Source organism: Triticum urartu, chromosome 1A (assembly GCF_056163025.1).
Source record: "Triticum urartu cultivar PI428250 chromosome 1A, HENAU_Tu73, whole genome shotgun sequence".
Taxonomy (NCBI): domain Eukaryota; kingdom Viridiplantae; phylum Streptophyta; class Magnoliopsida; order Poales; family Poaceae; genus Triticum; species Triticum urartu.
The window spans coordinates 488,191,389-488,212,892 of record NC_141873.1 but is presented as its reverse complement, the minus strand read 5'-3'; the positions used below and the strand labels follow the sequence as shown (position 1 = coordinate 488,212,892).

General features: G+C 44.2%; 2 protein-coding genes across 3 annotated transcripts; both read right to left on the bottom strand.

Moving 5' to 3' along the window:
- Positions 1-12,658: 12,658 nt before the first annotated feature.
- Positions 12,659-16,154, bottom strand: LOC147991856 (uncharacterized). 2 transcript variants are annotated; one of them, XM_087526504.1, is made up of 3 exons: positions 14,751-16,154; positions 13,959-14,050; positions 12,659-13,185 (listed from the first exon to the last, which is right to left on the bottom strand). In XM_087526504.1, exons 1-2 carry the CDS (start codon positions 16,048-16,050, stop codon positions 13,986-13,988), a joined length of 1,365 nt encoding a protein of 454 aa, XP_087382630.1. In that variant the 5' UTR covers positions 16,051-16,154; the 3' UTR covers positions 12,659-13,185; positions 13,959-13,985. The 2 variants fall into 2 exon arrangements, with proteins under 2 accessions (XP_087382630.1, XP_087382629.1); XM_087526503.1 differs by having other exon boundaries at positions 12,661-13,185; positions 13,975-14,050.
- A 1,050-nt stretch (positions 16,155-17,204) lies between these two features.
- LOC125531060 (uncharacterized) lies at positions 17,205-20,615 on the bottom strand. The gene is made up of 3 exons (XM_087539279.1): positions 19,271-20,615; positions 18,348-18,453; positions 17,205-17,554 (listed from the first exon to the last, which is right to left on the bottom strand). The coding sequence occupies exons 1-2, from the start codon at positions 20,535-20,537 to the stop codon at positions 18,383-18,385; spliced, it is 1,338 nt and encodes a 445-aa protein (XP_087395405.1). The 5' UTR covers positions 20,538-20,615; the 3' UTR covers positions 17,205-17,554; positions 18,348-18,382.
- Positions 20,616-21,504: the final 889 nt, after the last annotated feature.

Here is a 21,504-nt window from a genome sequence, read left to right as displayed (position 1 = left end):
GCTTGCCATTCTTCTTGAAGTTCCCCTTCTTCCCTTTGCCCTTTTTTGAAACTAGTGGTCTTGTTAATCATCAACACTTGATGCTCTTTCTTGATTTCTACCTTCATCGATTTCATCATAATGAAAAGCTCGGGAATCGTTTTCGTCATCCCTTGCATACTATAGTTCATCACGAAGTTCTACTAACTTGGTGATTGTGACTAGAGAATTCTGTCAATCACTATTTTATCTGGAAGATTAACTCCCACTTGATTCAAGCGATTGTAGTACCCAGACAATCTAAGCACATGCTCACTGCTTGAGCTATTCTCCTCCATCTTTTAGCTATAGAACTTGTTGGAGACTTCATATCTCCCAACTCGGGTATTTGCTTGAAATATTAACTTCAACTCCTGGAACATCTCATATGGTCCATGACATTCAAAACGTCTTTGAAGTCCCGATTCTAAGCCGTTTAAGCACAGTGCACTAAACTATCAAGTAGTCATCATATTGAGCTAGCTAAACATTCATAATGTCTGCATCTGCTCCTGCAATAGGTTTGTCACCTAGCGGTGCATCAAGGACATAATTCTTCTGTGCAGCAATGAGGATAAACCTCAGATCACGGATCCAATCCGCATCATTGCTACTAACATCTTTCAACTTAGTTTTCTCTAGGAACATATCAAAAATAAAACAGGGGAGCTAAACGCAAGCTATTGATCTACAACATAGATATGCTAATACTACCAGGACTAAGTTCATGATAAATTTAAGTTCAATTAATCATATTACTTAAGAACTCCCACTTAGATAGACATCCCTCTGATCCTCTAAGTGATCACGTGATCCATATCAACTAAACCATGTCCGATCATCACGTGAGATGGAGTAGTTTCAATGGTGAACATCACTATGTTGATCATATATACTATATGATTCATGCTCGACCTTTTGGTCTCCGTGTTCCGAGGCCATATCTATTATATGCTAGGCTCGTCAAGTTTAACCTGAGTATTCTGCGTGTGCAACTGTTTTGCACCCATTGTATTTGAACGTAGAGCCTATTACACTCAATCATCACGTGGTGTCTCAGCACGAAGAACTTTCACAACGGTGCATACTCAGGGAGAACACTTATACTTTGATAATTTAGTGAGGGATCATCTTATAATGCTACCGTCAATCAAAGCAAGATAAGATGCATAAAAGATAAACATCACATGCAATCAATATAAGTGATATGATATGGCCATCATCATCTTGTTCTTGTGATCTCCATCTCTGAAGCACCGTCATGATCACCATCGTCACCGGCACGACACCTTGATCTCCATCGTAACATCGTTGTCGTTTCGCCAATCTTATGCTTCTACGACTATCGCTACCGCTTAGTGATAAAGTAAAGCATTACAGGGCGATTGCATTGCATACAATAAAACGACAACCATCTGGCTCCTGCTAGTTGCCGATAACTCGGTTACAAAACATGATCATGATACGTCTCCAACGTATCTATAATTTTTGATTTCTCCATGCTATATTATCTGCTGTTTTGGACATTATTGGGCTTTATTATCCACTTTTATATTATTTTTGGGACTAACCTATTAACCGGAGGCCCAGCCCAGAATTGCTATTTTTTGCCTGTTTTAGGGTTTCGAAGAAAAGGAATATCAAACGGAGTCCAAACGGAATGAAACCTTCGGGAACGTGATTTTCTCAACGAACAAGACCCGGGAGACTTGGACCCTATGTCAAGAAAGAAAAGAGGAGGTCACGAGGTAGGGGGGCGCGCCTGCCTACCCCAAGGGCGCCCTCCACCCTCGTGGGCCCCATGTTGCTCCACCGACGTACTCATTCCTCCTATATATATATCCGCGTACCCCCAAACGATCAAAAACGAAGCCAAAACCCTAATTCCACCGCTGTAACTTTCTGCATCCACAAGATCCCATCTTGGGGCCTGTTCCGGAGCTCCGCCGGAGGGGCATCGATCATGGAGGGCTTCTACATCAACACCATAGCCCCTCCTATGAAGTGTGAGTACTTCACCTCAGACCTATGGGTCCATAGTTAGTAGCTAGATGGCTTCTTCTCTCCTTCTGGATCTCAATACAATGTTCTCCCCCTCTCTTGTGGAGATCTATTCGATGTAATCTTCTTTTTGCGGTGTGTTTGTTGAGACCGATGAATTGTGGGTTTATGATCAAGTCTATCTATGAATAATATTTGAATCTTCTCTGAATTCTTTTATGTATGATTGATTATCTTTGCAAGTCTCTTCGAATTATCAGTTTGGTTTGGCCTACCAGATTGATCTTTCTTGCAATGGGAGAAGTGCTTAGCTTTGGGTTCAATCTTGCGGTGTCCTTTCCCAGTGACAGTAGGGGCAGCAAGGCACGTATTGTATTGTTGCCATCGAGGATAACAAGATGGGGTTTTCTTCATATTGCATGAGTCTATCCCTCTACATCATGTCATCCTGCTTAAGGCGTTACTCTATTTTTAACTTAATACTCTAGATGCATGCTGGATAGCGGTCGATGAGTGGAGTAATAGTAGTAGATGCAGGCAGGAGTCGGTCTACTTGTCTCGGACGTGATGCCTATATACATGATCATACCTATATATTCTCACAACTATGCTCAATTCTGTCAATTGCTCAACAGTAGTTTGTTCACCCATCGTAGAATACTTATGCTCTCGAGAGAAACCACTAGTGAAACCTATGGCCCCCGGGTCTATCTTTATCATATTGATCTCTTACTACTTAGTTATTTCCTTTGCTATTTACTTTGCCTTTATTTTACTTTGCATCTTTTATCATAAAAATACCAAAAATATTATCTTATCATATCTATCAGATCTCACTCTCGTAAGTGGCCTTATAGGGATTGACAACCCCTATTTGCGTTGGTTGTGAGGATTTATTTGTTTTGTGCAGGTACGAGGGACTCGCGTGCAGCCTCCTACTGGATTGATACCTTGGTTCTCAAAAACTGAGGGAAATACTTACGCTACTTTGCTGCATCATCCCTTCCTCTTCGGGGAAAACCAACGCAGTGCTCAAGAGGTAGGAAGAAGGATTTCTGGCGCCGTTGCCGGGGAGGTCTACACAAAAGTCAACATACCAAGTACCCATCACATACCCTTATCTCCCGCATTACATTATTTGCCATTTGCCTCTCGTTTTCCTCTCCCCCACTTCACCCTTGCCGTTTTATTCGCCCTCTCTCTCTCTATCCTCCCTCTCTTTTTTCTATGTGCCTCTTTTTGCCCGCTTGCTTTCTGTTTGCTTGTGTGTTAGTTTGTTTGCTTGTCGTTATGGCTAGTCCCTTATCTTCTCCATTGTCTCCCGAGAATGAAATTCTAAATTTTAAGCAAAGGGAGGGAGAAAATCTAAAAGATGATTGGTATAGAATTTGCAATGCTCAAAATAGATCCACTAGGAAGCAATCTACTTCCGTTCTTCTTCGCAGTTTTTATGTAGGCATTACTCCTTGGCACCATTATGTTCTTGATACTATTACCGGAGGGAACTTTTTGGGTAGCCATACTTTTGATTCTTATAATGCTATGTTAGATTTATTTGGCTCACCACCTCTCTTGGTTAATGGAACTATATTAACTTTGGAGCATGTAATGCAAAGGCTTGAGATTATTGAAAATAAGGTTGCTACCGTAGAGTTAATTGAAAATTTGGATAAAAAGATCCACAGCCGAATCTCTCAATATGGATCTAAAGTAGGAGTAACTTTGAAAGATACTAAAGAAAAGGAACCCATAGTTAATGAGAAAATAAATCACGATTCCGTTAGGATCGATAAACTTGAGAATATTATTACCAACTTGGGAACCGCTTTTTCTTCTGTAAAGAATAATCCAAGTCCTTCCACTAAAGTTGCCAAACTTATGTATGTTCCTAAAAATAAGGGTGAATCATCTAGTAAGGAAAATACGGATCTCAAATCTATAAGTATTCATCCCAATCTTTTTGCTATCATTAAGGAACCATTTGTTAAAAATGAATTTTTCGATCTTGTGCCTAAAAGTTTGATAATTAATAAAAAGAAAGAAATTCCTAAAGATGGTATATGCCTCACTGAAGAATTGCCTACTAAAGATGGCAATACCTAGATCTATTCTTGCTTGTTATGCCTGGCTAGGGGCATTAAACGATAGCGCTTGTTGGGAGGCAACCCAATTTTATTTTTATTCCTTGCTTTTTGCTCCTGTTTAGTAATAAATAATTTATATAGACTCTGTTTTGGTTGTGTTTTTTGTCTTTAATTAGTGTTTGTGCCAAGTAGAACCGTTGGGAAGACTTGGGGAAAGTCTTGTTGAACTTGCTGTAAAAAAACAGAAACTTTAGCGCTCACGAGAACTGCTGTCATTTTTATTTGGAGAGTGATATTTAGTTAATTATTTTTTGCAGATGATTAATAGATAAATTCCTCACGTCCAGCAATTTATTTTAGAATTTTTGGGGTTACATATCTTGCGCTAGCTACAGATTACTACAGACTGTTCTGTTTTTGACAGATTCTGTTTTTCGTGTGTTGTTTTCTTATTTTGATGAATCTATGGCTAGTAAAATAGTTTATAAACCATAGAGAAGTTGGAATACAGTAGGTATAACACCAATATAAATAAAGAATGAGTTCATTACAGTACCTTGAAGTGGTCTTTTATTTTCTTTCGCTAACGGAGCTCACGAGATTTTCTACTTTAAGTTTTGTGTTGTGAAGTTTTCAAGTTTTGGATAAAGATTTGATGGATTATGGAACAAGGAGTGGCAAGAGCCTAAGCTTGGGTATGCCCATGGCACCACCAATATAATCTAAGGACACCTAAAAGCCAAAGCTTGGGGATGCCCCGGAAGGCATCCCCTCTTTCGTCTACTTCTATCGGTAACTTTATTTGGAGCTATATTTCTATTCACCACATGATATGTGTTTTGCTTGGAGCGTCTTGTATTATTTGAGTCTTTTCTTTTTAGTTTACCACAATCATCCTTGCTGTACACACCTATTGAGAGAGCCATACACGATTTGGAATTTGTTAGAATACTCTATGTGCTTCGCTTATATCTTTTGAGTTATATAGTTTTGCTCTAGTACTTCACTTATATCTTTTAGAGCACGGTGGTGGATTTGTTTTATAGAAACTATTGATATCTCATGCTTCACTTAAATTATTTCGAGAGTCTTAATAGCATGGTGATTTGCTTAAAATCCTAATATGCTAGGTGTTCAAAGTTAGTAAAAGTTTCTTAAGAGTGTTTTCAATACTAAGAGAAGTTTGATGATTGATGATTGTTTTGAGATATGGAGGTAATAATATCAAAGTCGTGCTAGTTGAGTAGTTGTGAAATTGAGAAATACTTGTGTTGAAGTTTGCAAGTCCCGTAGCATGCACGTATGGTAAACGTTATGCAACAAATTTGAAACATGAGGTGTTATTTGATTGTCTTCCTTATGAGTGGCGGTCGGGGACGAGCGATGGTCTTTTCCTACCAATCTATCCCCCTAGGAGCATGCGCGTAGTACCGAGGTTTTTGATGACTTGTAGATTTTTGCAATAAGTATGTGAGTTCTTTATTACTAATGTTGCGTCCATGGATTATACGCACTCTCACCCTTCCATCCTTGCTAGCCTCTTCGGTACCGTGCATTGCCCTTTCTCGCATTGAAAGTTGGCGCGAACTTCGCCGGTGCATCCAAACCCCGTGATATGATACACTCTTTCACACATAAACCTCCTTATATCTTCCTCAAAACAGCCACCATACCTACCTATTATGGCATTTCCATAGCCATTCCGAGATATATTGCCATGCAACTTTCCATCATTCCGTTCATCATGACACATTCATTATTGTCATATTGCTTAGCATGATCATGTAGGTGACATAGTATTTGTGGAAAAGCCACCGTTCATAATTCTTTCATACATGTCACTCTTGGTCCATTGCATATCCCGGTACACCGCCGGAGGCGTTCATATAGAGTCATCTTTGTTCTAGTATCGAGTTGTAAATAAATAGAAGTGTGATGATCATCATTTTCTAGAGCATTGTCCCAAGTGAGGAATTAAAAAAAGAGAAAGGCCATAAAAAAGAGAAGGCCCAAAAAAAATATAAATGCCATAAAAAAGAGAAGGCCCAAAAAAAGGAAAAAAATGAGAGAAAAAGAGAGAAGGGACAATGTTACTATCCTTTGCCACACTTGTGCTTCAAAGTAGCACCTTAATCTTCATGTTAGAGTGTCTCTTGTTTTATCACTTTCATATACTAGTGGGAATTTTTCATTATAGAACTTGGCTTGTATGTTCCAACAATGAGCCTCCTCAAGTGCCCTAGGTCTTCATGAGCAAGCAAGTTGGATGCACACCCACTAGTTTCTTTTGTTGAGCTTTCATACATTTATAGCTCTAGTGCATCCGTTGCATGGCAATCCCTACTCCTTGCATTAACATCAATCAGTGGGCATCTCCATAGCCCATTGATTAGCCTCGTTGATGTGAGACTTTCTCCTTTTTTGTCTACTCCACATAACCCCCCTCATTATATTCTATTCCATCCATAGTGCTATGTCCATGGCTCGCGCTCATATATTGCGTGAAAGTTTATAGGTTTGAGATTACTAAAGTATGAAACAATTGCTTGGCTTGTCATCGGGGTTGTGCATGATGAGAGCATTCTTGTGTGACGAAAATGAAACATGACTAAACTATATGATTTTGTAGGGATGAACTTTCTTTGCCATGTTATTTTGAGAAGACATAATTGCTTAGTTAGTATGCTTGAAGTATTATTATTTTTATGTCAATATGAACTTTTGTCTTGAATCTTTCGGATCTGAATATTCATACCACAATTAAGAAGAATTACATTAAAATTATGCCAAGTAGCACTCGGCATCAAAAATTCTGTTTTTATCATTTACCTACTCGAGGACGAGCAGGAATTAAGCTTGGGGATGCTTGATACGTCTCCAACGTATCTATAATTTTTGATTGCTCCATGCTATATTATCCAATGTTTTGGACATTATTGGGCTTTATTATCCACTTTTATATTATTTTTGAGACTAACCTATTAACCGGAGGCCTAGCCCAGAATTGCTGTTTTTGCCTATTTTAGGGTTTCGAAGAAAAGGAATATCAAACGGAGTCCAAACCGAATGAAACCTTCGGGAACGTGATTTTCTCAACGAACAAGACCCGGGAGACTTGGACCCTACGTCAAGAAAGAAAAGAGGAGGCCACGAGGTAGGGGGGAGTGCCTGCCTACCCCACGCGCGCCCTCCACACTCGTGGGCCCCCTATTGCTCCATCGACGTACTCCTTCCTCCTATATATATCCACGTACCCCCAAATGATCAGAAACAGAGCCAAAACCCTAATTCCACCACCGTAACTTTCTGTATCCACGAGATCCCATCTTGGGGCCTGTTCCGGAGCTCCGCCGGAGGGGGCATCGATCACGGAGGGCTTCTACATCAACACCATAGCACCTCCGATGAAGTGTGAGTAGTTCACCTCAGACCTATGGGTCCATAGTTAGTAGCTAGATGGCTTCTTCTCTCTTTTTGGATCTCAATACAATGTTCTCCCCCTCTCTTGTGGAGATCTATTCGATGTAATCTTCTTTTTGCGGTGTGTTTGTTGAGACCGATGAATTGTGGGTTTATGATCAAGTCTATCTATGAATAATATTTCAATCTTCTCTGAATTCTTTTATGCATGATTGGTTATCTTTGCAAGTCTCTTCGAATTATCAGTTTGGTTTGGCCTACCAGATTGATCTTTCTTGCAATGGGAGAAGTGCTTAGCTTTGGGTTCAATCTTGCGGTGTCCTTTCCCAGTGACAGTAGGGGCAGCAAGGCACGTATTTTATTATTGCCATCGAGGATAACAAGATGGGGTTTTCTTCATATTGCATGAGTCTATCCCACTACATCATGTCATCTTGCTTAAGGCGTTACTCTGTTTTTAACTTAATACTCTAGATGCATGCTGGATAGCGGTCGATGAGTGGAGTAATAGTAGTAGATGCAGGCAGGAGTCGATCTACTTGTCTCGGACGTGATGCCTATATACATGATCATACCTAGATATTCTCATAACTATGCCCAATTCTGTCAATTGCTCAACAGTAATTTGTTCACCCATCGTAGAATACTTATGCTCTCGAGAGAAGCCACTAGTGAAACCTATGGCCCCCGGTCTATCTTTATCATATTGATCTCCTACTACTTAGTTATTTGCTTTGCTATTTACTTTGCCTTTATTTTACTTTGTATCTTTTATCATAAAAATACCAAAAATATTATCTTATCATATCTATCAGATCTCACTCTCGTAAGTGGCCTTATAGGGATTGACAACCCCTATTTGCGTTGGTTGCGAGAATTTATTTGTTTTGTTCAGGTACGAGGGACTCGCGCGTAGCCTCCTACTGGATTGATACCTTGGTTCTCAAAAACTGAGGGAAATACTTACGCTACTTTGCTGCATCATCCTTCCTCTTCGGGGAAAACCAATGCAGTGCTCAAGAGGTAGCAGATCATCTCATACAATAAAATTTAGCATCATGTCTTGACCATATCACATCACAACATGCCCTTCAAAAACAAGTTAGACGTCCTCTACTTTGTTGTTGCAAATTTTATGTGGCTGCTACGGGCTTAGTAAGAACCGTTCTTACCTACGCATCAAAACGACAACGATAGTTTGTCAAGTTGGTCCTGCTTTAACCTTCACAAGGACCGGGCGTAGCCACACTCGGTTCAACTAAAGTTGGAGAAACTGACACCCGCCAGCCACCTGTGTGCAAAGCACGTCGGTAGAACCAGTCTCGTGTAAGCGTACGCGTAATGTCGGTCCGGGCCGCTTCATCCAACAATACCGCCGAACCAAAGTATGACATGCTGGTAAGCAGTATGACTTATATCGCCCACAACTCACTTGTGTTCTACTCGTGCATATGACATCTACGCATAAAACCTGGCTCGGATGCCACTGTTGGGGAACATAGTAATTTCAAAAAAATTCCTATGCACACGCAAGATCATGGTGATGCATAGCAACAAGAGGGGAGAGTGTTGTCCACGTACCCTCGTAGACCGAAAGCGGAAGCGTTAGCACAACACGGTTGATGTAGTTGTACGTCTTCACGATCCGATCGATCAAGTACCAAACGCATGGCACCTCCGAGTTCAGCACACGTTCAACCCGATGACGTCCCTCGAACTCCGATCCAGCCAAGTGTTGAGGGAGAGTTTCGTCAGCATGACGGTGTGGTGACGATGATGATGTTCTACCGACGCAGGGCTTCGCCTAAGCACCGCTACAGTATTATCGAGGTGGACTATGATGGAGGGGGCACCGCACACGGCTAAAAGATCAAACGATCAATTGTTGTGTCTCTAGGGTACCCCCCTGCCCCGTATATAAAGGAGCAAGGGGGGTGCGGCCGGCCAGGAGAGAGGGCGCGCTAGGAGGAGTCCTACTCCCACCCTCCCCCCTTTCCTAGTTGGATTAGGACTTGGGAGGGGGAAAGAGGAGGGAGAGAGGAAGGAAGGGGGGGCGCCGCCCCCCTCTCCTTGTCCTATTCGGACTAGGGGGATGGGCGTGCGGCCCAGCCCTGGTCGCCTCTCCTCTTCTCCGTAAAGGCCCACTAAGGCCCATTAACCTCCGAGGGGGTTCCGGTAACCTCCCGGTACTCCGGTAAAATCCCGATTTCACCCGGAACACTTCCGATATCCAAACATAGGCTTCCAATATATCAATCTTCATGTCTTGACTATTTTGAGACTCCTCGTCATGTCCGTGATCACATCCGGGACTCCGAACAACCTTCGGTACATCAAAACATATAAACTCATAATATAACTGTCATCGAAACGTTAAGCATGCGGACCCTACGGGTTCGAGAACTATGTAGACATGACCGAGACACGTCTCCGGTCAATAACCAATAGCGGAGCCTGGATGCTCATATTGGCTCTCACATATTCTATGAAGATCTTTATCGGTCAGACTGCATAACAACATACGTTGTTCCCTTTGTCATCGGTATGTTACTTGCCCGAGATTCGATCGTCGGTATCTCAATACCTAGTTCAATCTCGTTACCGGCAAGTCTCTTTACTCGTTCTGTAATACATCATCCCGCAACTAACTCATTAGTCGCAATGCTTGCAAGGCTTAAGTGATGTGCATTACCGAGAGGGCTCAGAGATACCTCTCCGACAATCGGAGTGACAAATCCTAATCTCGAAATACACCAACCCAACAAGTACCTTCGGAGACACCTGTAGAGCACCTTTATAATCACCCAGTTATGTTGTGATGTTTGGTAGCACACAAAATGTTCCTCTGGTAAACGGGAGTTGCATAATCTCATAGTCATAGGAACACGTATAAGTCATGAAGAAAGCAATAGCAACATACTAAACGATCGGGTGCTAAGCTAACGGAATGGGTCAGGTCAATCACATCATTCTCCTAATGATGTGATCCCATTAATCAAATGACAACTCATGTCAATGGCTAGGAAACATAACCATCTTTGATCAACGAGCTAGTCAAGTAGAGGCATACTAGTGACACTCTGTTTGTCTATGTATTCACACATGTATTATGTTTCCGGTTAATACAATTCTAGCATGAATAATAAATATTTATCATGATATAAGGAAATAAATAATAACTTTATTATTGCCTCTAGGGCATATTTCCTTCAGTCTCCCTACCACGGCCAACTATATATTTGATGCGTCGGTAATCTTAGTCGTCACCCAGATCATATTGCATCTGCTCTACCCCCTCGTGCATAGGCCCACCACCATTCCGCTCGATGTTGTTGCTTCCAGCAATCCTATCCCGTCCACCGTGTGCACGGTTGTACGAGAGAGCAGACCTCCAAATCCCCCGCCCTTTGTGATCTTGCACTAGGAGAAGGATGATGTTTTGGGGAGCGACTGCTCGCCGCTGTTAGTCTTTGTCCACTACTTCGACTACGTTATTGTCTCCTTTGACATCATCATGTCCACTGAAGCCGAGAAGAAAGCTGCTGATGAGACTGCCGCCGCTGCAGCGGCTATGACTTGGCCGACTGGAGGGTATAATTCATTTATCCCGCTCCTGTTTATTTTATATTGGTTGTATTGTCTATTTGTGTGGATATTTCTGCTATATGTGTAGTACGTGAATACATGATAAGATATTAGTATGAGTTTAATACTGCCAATGCCATGTATGATTGTTTTCTGGACTAGAATAGTGGAAAAATTGCTAATTATTTCAACAATCCAAAAACCTAATATTTATAGGCAATTTTTTGTTTTATGGCTTTGTAACGAAATATGGAAGGGAGAAAGCCCACAATCCCTACAATGTGAATGTGAATGATAATCGTGGGCGAGTCGATGCACGGCCAAGGGAGGTTCCCGGTGGTGGCCTTGGTGGCTATCTCCGGAGGACACCATGGTGGATTTCGCTTAGAGTGACGAGTGGAGTAATTGTTTTTTGACAAAGGGTGAATTTTATTGACAAAGAGTGGAGCAGTTATTAAATTAGATCTGCCATCAAGACAATGACTAGAACACCACTCCGTATCTGGGGTGAAAACATGTGATCTGACGTTCACTACTTGGAACCGGCGACGATAATCTTGGGTTGTCTCCTTGTTGAAGGTGTTATCTTTGTGTTGGTGCTCTAGCCTTGGTTGGTTTGACCTACCCCACTTAAGTGTTCATTCCTTCTTGAAGGCATTCAGTGCAAAAGATGGTCACTTAGTCATAGTTTTTTTTTAATATGTTGACCTTTCTTGGTCATTTCATGCACTGTTTTATCATGTGTTCTTGTCTTCATAACATTACCTTTCTTTAATACTCCCGCTGTTCCATAATTAGTGGATATTTTTAAAAAGTCAAACCGCACAAACTTTGACCAAGTTTGTGAAGAATTTTTTTACATCTAGAATACAAAACATATGTCATTAGATTCATCGCAAGACGTAGTTTCATATTTCATATATTTGGTATTGTAGATATAAATATTTTTCTTTAATTATAAACTTTATCAAAGTTTGCAAAGTTTGAATTTTCAAAAAATCTATACACACTACACTATGGAAGAGGGGAGTAATATATTGGTTGTGTGCATCCTAAGATGCAAATTTCAAGAGGTATAACATTCTTGTCAGAAAAATAATGATAAGAGAAACACTGAATCCGAAGCACACACAGTTGGACTAAACCGTCCCGGATTTGCTACAGTGATGTCAATGCCAGATATGCTACAGTGGTTAGCAATCAGTAGTTAAACGCGATTCTCAGGCAGGAAGATAGCTCAGCGACAATGGTCATCGTTGCCCTTATGATGGAATACATGATGTTTCATTTTACGTGCTTCAGAGAAGCAAAGCGCCATAAATAATTTGTTGACCAATACTATATAAGCATGTTGTGAATCGTTCAGGCAATCGACTCTCTAGTAGCGACAAACTGATAACAAATTAATGCATAGTCTCGCCGTTTTGAATCATAACCTACGTCTGGTTTTATACCATCATCAGGAAGTAATAGATTCATAGGTATCGTGCTATTCACAACAAAATGTTGTGAGCAACAGATGAACTTGATTTACCTAATCATCACGCATTCACGCACGGCAGCCAAAATGACACTTAATCTTTCTTACTTGAGTAAAGCTACAAGAGCAATATACCATCAATTAACACAAAAGCAGATATACTCAGCGCATGAATACTAATACTACATTAGAAATGGAACACATCACCAATGCCGCATGGATAACATACACAGAGATCCCTAAATAAGCTTTCTCCTAACATTAAACATGTCCAAGCAGCAATCTTTCCCTAAGAATGTATCATCTAGCTACTAAACGCAGCATACACAACGCTCGGTGATGGATGTTACATGCTGATTAATTTTGCAAATTTGCTGGAATGCTCTGCTGTGAATCTTCGCCTAGAAAATCTCCACGATTTGCCCTAAAAACGGGATACAGTAAGTTGATCACGAAACTCCATCAGACCAAGACATCTCCAGATTTTCCCCCAAAATGAGAGTTCAGTAAGCTACCGCCATCAGCTTCCTAATTGATTACCCCACAAAAAAAAACTTCCTAATTGATTATAGAGCAGCATCTGTAGTTCTGAGAAACCTGAAAACAAAAAGAAGAAACATTAGGCACATTTGAGTAAACATGTCAACAGAATGAGCGATATGGAAAAACAGCAAAACGAAATTCAGTAAACAGAAACGCTACTATAATCCATCAATGTGCATTTCTAAAACTGAAGTAATATAGTGAAATATCACCTGGTCACCTGGGTAACACGTTTATTTTCTATCCAAGGCCTGACTGTAGCATAAAATTAGGCCGTGGTCAATTCAGTTTCAGGCTTTAATCAGCTGGTCATAATATTTTAGGAAAAGGGAAGACAACGGCCATCATGATGACAAGGCTAAATGTCCTTCATATTCTAATACAGTGGTCACCACTCACCAGATGAACATGGCTAGGCATCTGTGTCTGATAGTTCTGAAACACTAATACACCTGAACGGAGGGATGGAAAGTTCATGCACCCGATAACTTTTGGCTGTGTGGCAACTTGCTGCCAGATGAATATGAACGGAATACAAAGTTCAGGTGCACTCAATAACTATTCTATGGAGAGAATATGTGTTACTAGTCTTCCCAGAAAGCATTTCTAGTTGAATTAAAGCACCAAACTAGACACTATAAGCAATATGTTGGAACAACACAGAGCCAGTTGAAAATAACTGCAGTAATTGTTTTTTCAGTCCATAAACTGCATGGATTGAGTAAGGGAACTTGTACCAAGAATGCACCATCCTAAATTTGTGAATGGATCATACAACAATTGATCAATAAAGAAGCATCAGCTAACACAAAGTGGAGAAAGATCACCAGCTGGAATTGGTACCTTCGTCCTTCCTATGGGATGTCTGAGCGAACAAGAACATCTGCCAAGGTCTTGTTTTTCTCGGCGGTCTTCTTGCCTGAAAAGGTTAATTTGATCAATATACTATAATTTGAACAGAAGCAGCAACAACACTAGTGTAGCAAAATATATAACAGTATAAATTCATGTGCATCGCATACAAGAATTAAGATAGCGAGAAATATGATGATTAGAGCAGGTTCTCAAGAATTCAGCATCGTACCCATAAGCGATGTCATTATAATAATTAGAGGCAGATAGTGATTGAGTAGTGTAGAGGAATTATAAAAAGGGATACACCTCCTTAAGTTACTTTCTCAAACTAAATTATATAAATATGGAAATATAATGAAGATCATACAATGTACTGTCAAAGCAACCAGAACCTTGTAAAAGTTTCTGTTCAAAAGCTAAATCACTTACTCCACGGTGTATATGTTTCAAGGAAAACCCTTGATTTGGAAGTTTCAAATCAAAGAAGGACATTACTGATTTCAGCTTACGGAATGACATATTGGTGGCTAAGAGAACAATGCATTGTTTAAAACCAAGAAAATAAACAGGGACAAAAGTGGGGATAATAATTTGTGCTTTGGATATGATTGATTACAGCTTATGGAATGATATCTTAGTGACTAGTAAGAATCACTGCATTGTCTACAATCTTAGCCCACTCCATTGCAACTAAAGACAGCACTCAAACACTTAGATAGACATGATTGCATTGCAACTAAAGAGAAATGGGTCACTGTGATCACCTGGAATCGAGCTTGATCCGAGAAATGAGGGGAGCACACATGGCAGAACGAAGCTTGAGATGCACTTGCTTGGATTGACACCACGCCCTAACTCCACAGACTCAACCTGTCTCTTCCAGCGCATGTCCACGCTTGCACAGAACCCTTTGCCCACAGGCACAGACACAGTGAGGTACAGCAAGTCGGCGCTGAGTGGATCAATGGCAGCAATCAAAGGCGACGCCTTGGCTTCGGGACAGAGTGTTCTCCACGACACCTGGCGCTCCAGCATCCAGCGGCCGCTCTCTTCGTCCAGCGTGAACGATTTGATGCGGAAGGGCTCGTCCTTGGCAACCTCCACAAACCTCAGCCTGCCGTCGCTGACCCCCATGCGCCTGCGCTGGAGGAGCTGCCTCATCTCTGCCTCGCCCTGTTGGTCGGGAAGCATGATGTCTGCCGGCAGCTCGACGGGGCAGAGCTCGGGCCGGTCGCTGAAAGGGTCGACGTTGATGGCGCCCCAGCTCACGTCCACCCACCAGAGCCGCCCACCGAAGTCCAGCACCTCGTGGTTCATGTGCATCAGGCGCCCGGCCGGCAGCGGGGACGGCAGCAGCAGCTCGTCCCACTCCCCGGTCTCCGAGGAGAGCCGGCGCAGCCGGAAACGCCGCCCCTCGTCGACCACGCTGAGCTGCGCGGCGGCGTACCTCCGGGGCGGCCCGCCGTGCCCGCCGTCGGCCCGGGTGAGGAGGCCCGTGGAGGCGGTGAAGGCGTCCTCCGCGCCGTCGAAGTCCGTGAGGCGGGCCAGCTCGCCGGTGACGGGGTTGCAGACGAAGCGCGCGAGCCTCATGGGGTCGCAGCAGGAGGAGCGCGCGTAGGCCTGGTCGAGGACCTCGAACGGGGCGGGGGACGGGACCTGGTGCTGGAAGATGCTGGCGGCGCTGGCGCGGTTCCTGAAGGTGCCGAGCAGGAGGAGGCCGTGGCCGCTCGCCGCGAGCACGCCGCTGCCGAAGACGTTGATGAGGTTGTGTCCGGAGCCCGCCGGCTGGGGGGAGCCCTGCTCGCGGGCCGGGGCGGCGAAGATGAAGAAGTTGACGGGCGGCCGGCCGTCGGCGCTGGCCGCGTCCCGGAGCGGGTCCAGGCCGAAGGCGTGCCTGGGGACGGAGACGCGGGAGGCGAGCGGGGGCGGGGCGAGCGCGACGGACGCGCGCCGCGCGGCCGCGGACTCCTCCGCCGTGGAGATCCGGTAGAGCATCGCCCAGGCGGGGCGCGACGCGGCGGTGGAGAGGGAGCGGCGGAGGGGGCCGGAGAGGCGGCGGAGCATCTCGCCGGAGGAGTCGGCGGTTGTCGATTTGGTGGTGGTAGGCTGGTAGGGGTGGCGAAAGGGGAGAGGGTTTTGGAGGACGGGGAACCAACATTGGTGCAGAGGATGGGGGAGTGGTTGGTTCACATGGACTTGGTTCACGCAGCTCTGCCACAAATGCTTTTCCATGTGCTTGGCGTGGACCCCACCTGTCAGTGGGTCGAACTGGAAGATTGAATACACCTTTGGCCATCAAGGTAGTTCAACAATCTTTCATGCCTCTTTGGGGGAGGCTTTCAAGTGGAAGACATGGTTTATTTCCGAGCACATTGACATGAACACAATTAGGGCGGGTTCGCCGATCATGTTAGGACCATTTCATGGATGGCACGAAACAACATTGGTGCTTTCTACGGCAGACCATGGCGTTGGTCGGGAGCCCGGTTCCTCCTTTCCCTACCGACAAGCTAAAAACTTTGCCATGCATCCGTTGTCGCTGCCGTGACAACAACCCGGGAGCGACAAGGTCCGTTTCCTTCCCTAGCCAGGCCAACGCCAATGGCCTCCAAGGAGGTGCGGCAAGCAGAAAGGAGACAGCAGTGACCCAGGCCACCAATTCTGGCACACAGATCAAGATGTTAGGATAATTTTAGACACACGACAATCTACTGAATGTGACATGGTTTTAAATGGAATCGGAGAACCCGAGGAGGGGTGGGCTCTGGACTGTTGTTTCACTTTCACATGGACTTGGTTCGCGCAGCTCTGCCACGAGGTTTTTTCAATGTGCTCGGCATCGACCCCACCCGTCGGTGGGATGGTATATTGGTCAAACACATATTTTGTTTCTTTCTTCTAAAACTAGAAGACTGAACTCATCTTTGTTTATCTTGGTAGTTGAACAATCTTGCATGTCTCTTCAGGGAAGGGCTCAAAGTTTTCAAGTGGAAGACATGGTTTGGTATTGAGCACGGTTGACAAGAGCACGGCGACTAGGAGCTGCCTGCAGCTTCAAGATTACAAGAACCGGCACAAATATTGAACAATATAACTGTAAAACAAAGGATTGTTGGCTAGATTCGTTATTCATGCAGTTCAGTTCAGTGCATCTAAGTATATCTAGAGAAGTTAATTTACTGCAGCCATTCTAAAAGAGTTCATACTGCGAAGACGTCTTCTAGTCGCAAATACTAGCGGATTTGCTTTTCAATGCCTTCTTATTCAACAGTAGCAATAGATCGATGGAAAATTTAATACTAGCAAGTAGAAACAGCTAAGCATATCCACCATCGAACACTTAGTACCAAAATGACGTCTTGCAACCAAAACTATAGGCTTAGCTGAGCAATTATCCTAGGATGTTCTAGTATGAACTTAAGGTCAGAACCAGCAACTCCCAGATTCTCCACAAAACAGATCCATGAGCAAACTCTGAAAACACCCAAACTTCTCCAGATTTCCTGCAAAATGAGTGCCCCGCAAACTGCCGCCATCAGCTACTACTTGATTGCTAGCCTTAGGAAACCTGAAAATAATAAATAAATAAACATTAGATGCATTTGAACATAAACATCTAAACAGAACAAGTGGCAGATAAAAAAGAAGAGGAAACAAAACAGAGTAAGCAGAAATGCTACTATAGTCCATGTACATATGTCCCTTTTAGAATGAAATGAATAGGGAGCTATCATTTTGATTTGCAGGAGAGATACAGAGCGTATGAAATAGCAAGTTTCAGTTTCAAGATTCAAGCTACTAGGCATTCTTCAGATTTATATAAACGACATATGGGTCAGTTTGCAGTTATGCACTTGATATGTTAATCATGCACTCCTTTAGATAATGAAACAAGTTCAGGAAACACCAACTCTCCTGGATGAAGCGTCCATGCTAAAAGACATAGATAGTTTTCAGCAGCACTTTGTGGTGCTGCCACAAGACTGTATTACAGGAAAAACAAGTTCAACCAGCATTCTACAGAAACATCTGCCATGATGAAATATTTGAGCATGTGTATGATAAAATAATAAATGACAACGCTTGTCATAGACACACCGAAATGCGATTCTCTTTAGCTAGTGCCCATGCGAAACATATTACTAGTGCCATAAAACATGAACTAGAACTTAACAAGGACGTGCTGATATTAGGCAACGCCGCAACAGTATATACTAGTAGTAATTGGCAAAAGGTGCACAAGATTGCTCTTCGAAATCATGAACTTCATGGATTGAGTACGAGATATACGTAAGAACAAAACAAACTCTTAAACATGTGAATGGATGACATACAACCAATGATGGATCAATATATAGTACCCAGAGATACACTGACTGGTAGCTTGGCACACTTTTCATTTTGTGTGGTGTCTATCTGAACGAACTAGAACACCGGCCAGAGTCTTGCTTTCCGTGTTGTCCTTGCCTGGAAGCAAACTCCTTTGATCAAGATACATGAACTTGAACAAAGTAACACAATTCAGAATATACTTGCAGTATATGTCTATGCATTGTATATAAGAATTCATCCCAAGTTATTACTGTCTTGCTTACAGAGAGCAATTTTATGCCTAGCCCAATAGTGATGATCGTTTGATTAATATAAATAGGATGGCTTTATCTGAGTTTGCCCACACTGATCAACAAATCCTACCATTGGGATGCTTTACACAAATTCTGTAGTAGATGATCTGCAAAACAACTTAATGGAAATGCACAGCACCACATGAGCCTCTAGGCACATCTAATCTAAATATATAATTTTATCATCTAACCATTTCAGCTGCCTCTGTGGGGAGGGGCCAGAAGTTTCAGGTTGACAACAAGGTGTTTTAGGATTGAAAACAAGAGTTCCAAGTGCTACCACCATTTTTAACCCAAGAAGAGAATGATAATTAGTAGCATGGTAATAATTTTAGATAAAATTGGCAGTGTATCTTACTCCCATATTGCAGAGTATAAGTGCAGGATATGTCTAGGCATTGTATGTAGGAATTCGTCCCAAGTCATTTTTGGCTTGTTTGTAGAGAGAGCAATTTTATGTCTGGCCCAGTAGTGCTAATTGTTTGGTTAATATAAATAGGATGACTTTGTCCGAGTTTCCACACACTGATCAATTCGATGACTTGCAAAACAACTTAATGGAAATGCATCTAGGCACATGTAAATGTATATGGGTGCATTGCATAATAGGTGCACATAATATGTGAACTTAATAGCAATTGAAGCAATGTAGCGATTACCTGCGGCAGAGTTCCGGCTGGATTCAAGCCACGGTGGAAGCACGCATGGTATGCACCCGGCTCCTCTGTCCAGAAAGCTCCGAATCACCTCCTCCTTGCTCATGTCCACGCCGATGCTGTGCCTGCCGACCTTCAGGTAGATGACATTGCCGTTCAGTGGGTCAAGAGCGACAATTTGTGGCGTCGTCTTCTCCGGCAAGGGCAGCCATGGGTGGTCTCCATCCGCCCAGAGCCGGCTGAGCACCACGCGGTGCTCCAGCGTCCAGCCGCTGCCCTCGTCGTCGAGCGTGAAGGAGCTGAGCACGAACGGCTCCCGGCTCCACACCTCGGCGTAGCGCAGCCTTCCCTCGCTGACCCCCATGCGCCGGTACCTGCCCACTGCCGGCGCGTCTTTGGACAGGGCCTCAAAACCCTCCAGGTCAAGCCACCCTGGCGCCGGCCCTGGGCGTGCGGGCATCACGCTGCCCCTCGGCAGCTCCACGAAGCGGGGCTCCGGCCGGTCGCTGAACGGGTCGGCCGAGATGGCGCCCCAGCTCAGGTCAGCCCACCACAGCCGGTCGCCGAAGGCGAACGCCTCTTGGTCGAACCTCCTGCCCGTCTCCGAGTGAAACCGCCGGACGCCCGGGAGTTGGCACGGCGTGGTGACCGCGACGTCCCACTCGCCCGTGTCCGAGAGAAAGCGGAGCATCCTGTTCCCCTGCAGCTCGGCGACGGCGACCCTGTCGGGAGGTCCGTCTCCGTGCCCGCGACCGGCTTGGGTGAGGACGCCCATGTGAGGGCCGCACACGAGCCGCCTCGGGCCGACGTCGATGGCCGGGAGGCGGGTCAGTTGGCCGGTGAGAGGGTTGCAGAGGAAGCGCGTGGTGTCCGGGGTGTGCCCGCGGACGAGGCCGGTCAGCTGGCGGACATGATTGGCGCCCTGCTTGGCGAGGATGGGAGCCGTGGCGCGGAGATCGTAGATGACGATAAGGAGGAGGCCGTCGGCGCTGGCGGAGCACACGCGGCCGACGAGGAGTTGCGCGACGTCGCTGTCGGGGTCGGGGCCGGCGCTGGTGTCGACATGGAGCGCCGGGACGGTGATGCTGGAGAAGCGCGGGGGCTCGACGATGCGCACGGACGCGCCCGGTGCTGCCGACCCGGTGGCCACTGACAGCTGGTCGACCAAGATCCAGGGAGGGCGGGAGGAGGCGGCCGTGGAGGTGGAGAAGGAGCGGCTTAGGCGGCCGGACACGGCGGCGGAAAGGCCCAAGAGGCGCCGGAGCGACATGGTGGTGATGCGGCCGGTGAGGTGACGAGGGAGAGCAGAAGGATTTCCGATGGTAAAAGATGCTTCTCGGGCTCTCGGTTCACGTGGGCTCGGTGCACACAGCTGAGGTATCGGGGGGTGGTGGCAGCCGCCGATGAAAGCTGCGTGGGGTTAGTTCCACTGCGTACTCCAGTTACAGCTCATTCGGGGCCCACAGCTCAGCGATTAGGTCTACATGGACCTTGTCTATGTATAGTTGCTTTCGAACTGCATCGTCCCATTGGCTGCGCGGCCTGTGATGGGCATACGTCATCGTTTTCCCGCCAAAAAACTTCTAGCGTCTAACGCTAAACAAATCCAACATCCATTCTTCGCATTAAGATGCGTGTTGCTCTTTTGTGCATAAAGGAACAAATCGTTGTGTTCTATTCATTCCCTAAGAAAAAATAAACTTTAATCTCATACGTATACGAGCTGAGGAGCGTCTCGCTAACTTTAATCTACTCATTCCCTAAGAAAAAGTAAACTTTAATCTACTCATGCATGCATGCTCTCAAACCACTCCGTGGAAAAGCTAGCACTTTATTTTTCTTGTGAGATATTAATAACTTTTGAATAAAATGTCCAATGTTACGTACTCCCTCCGTTCACTTTTGTAAGTCGTTTCAGACAACTCAAAATAGACTGTTTTACACATTGTCTGAAATGTCTTCAAGGTCTTATAAAAGTGAACAGAGGGAGTATTTGAATTTCCGTCGATGAGATCTTTAAAACAAAATCAAATTTGAGTAGATTTTAAATGAGTTTAAAATTTATGAAACATATTTCACTAATTTCTAAAAAACACATCATATTATTGCAGCGTCAGCACGTCGCCTTCGTATCAAATTATCCGGGTGTTTTTATTAAACTATAGCCTTATTTTGTTTTTTGTTGTTCTTCACAAAGGTGAATAGTACCCCTTGATCTTTTGCCCTTCTGCTCGGAG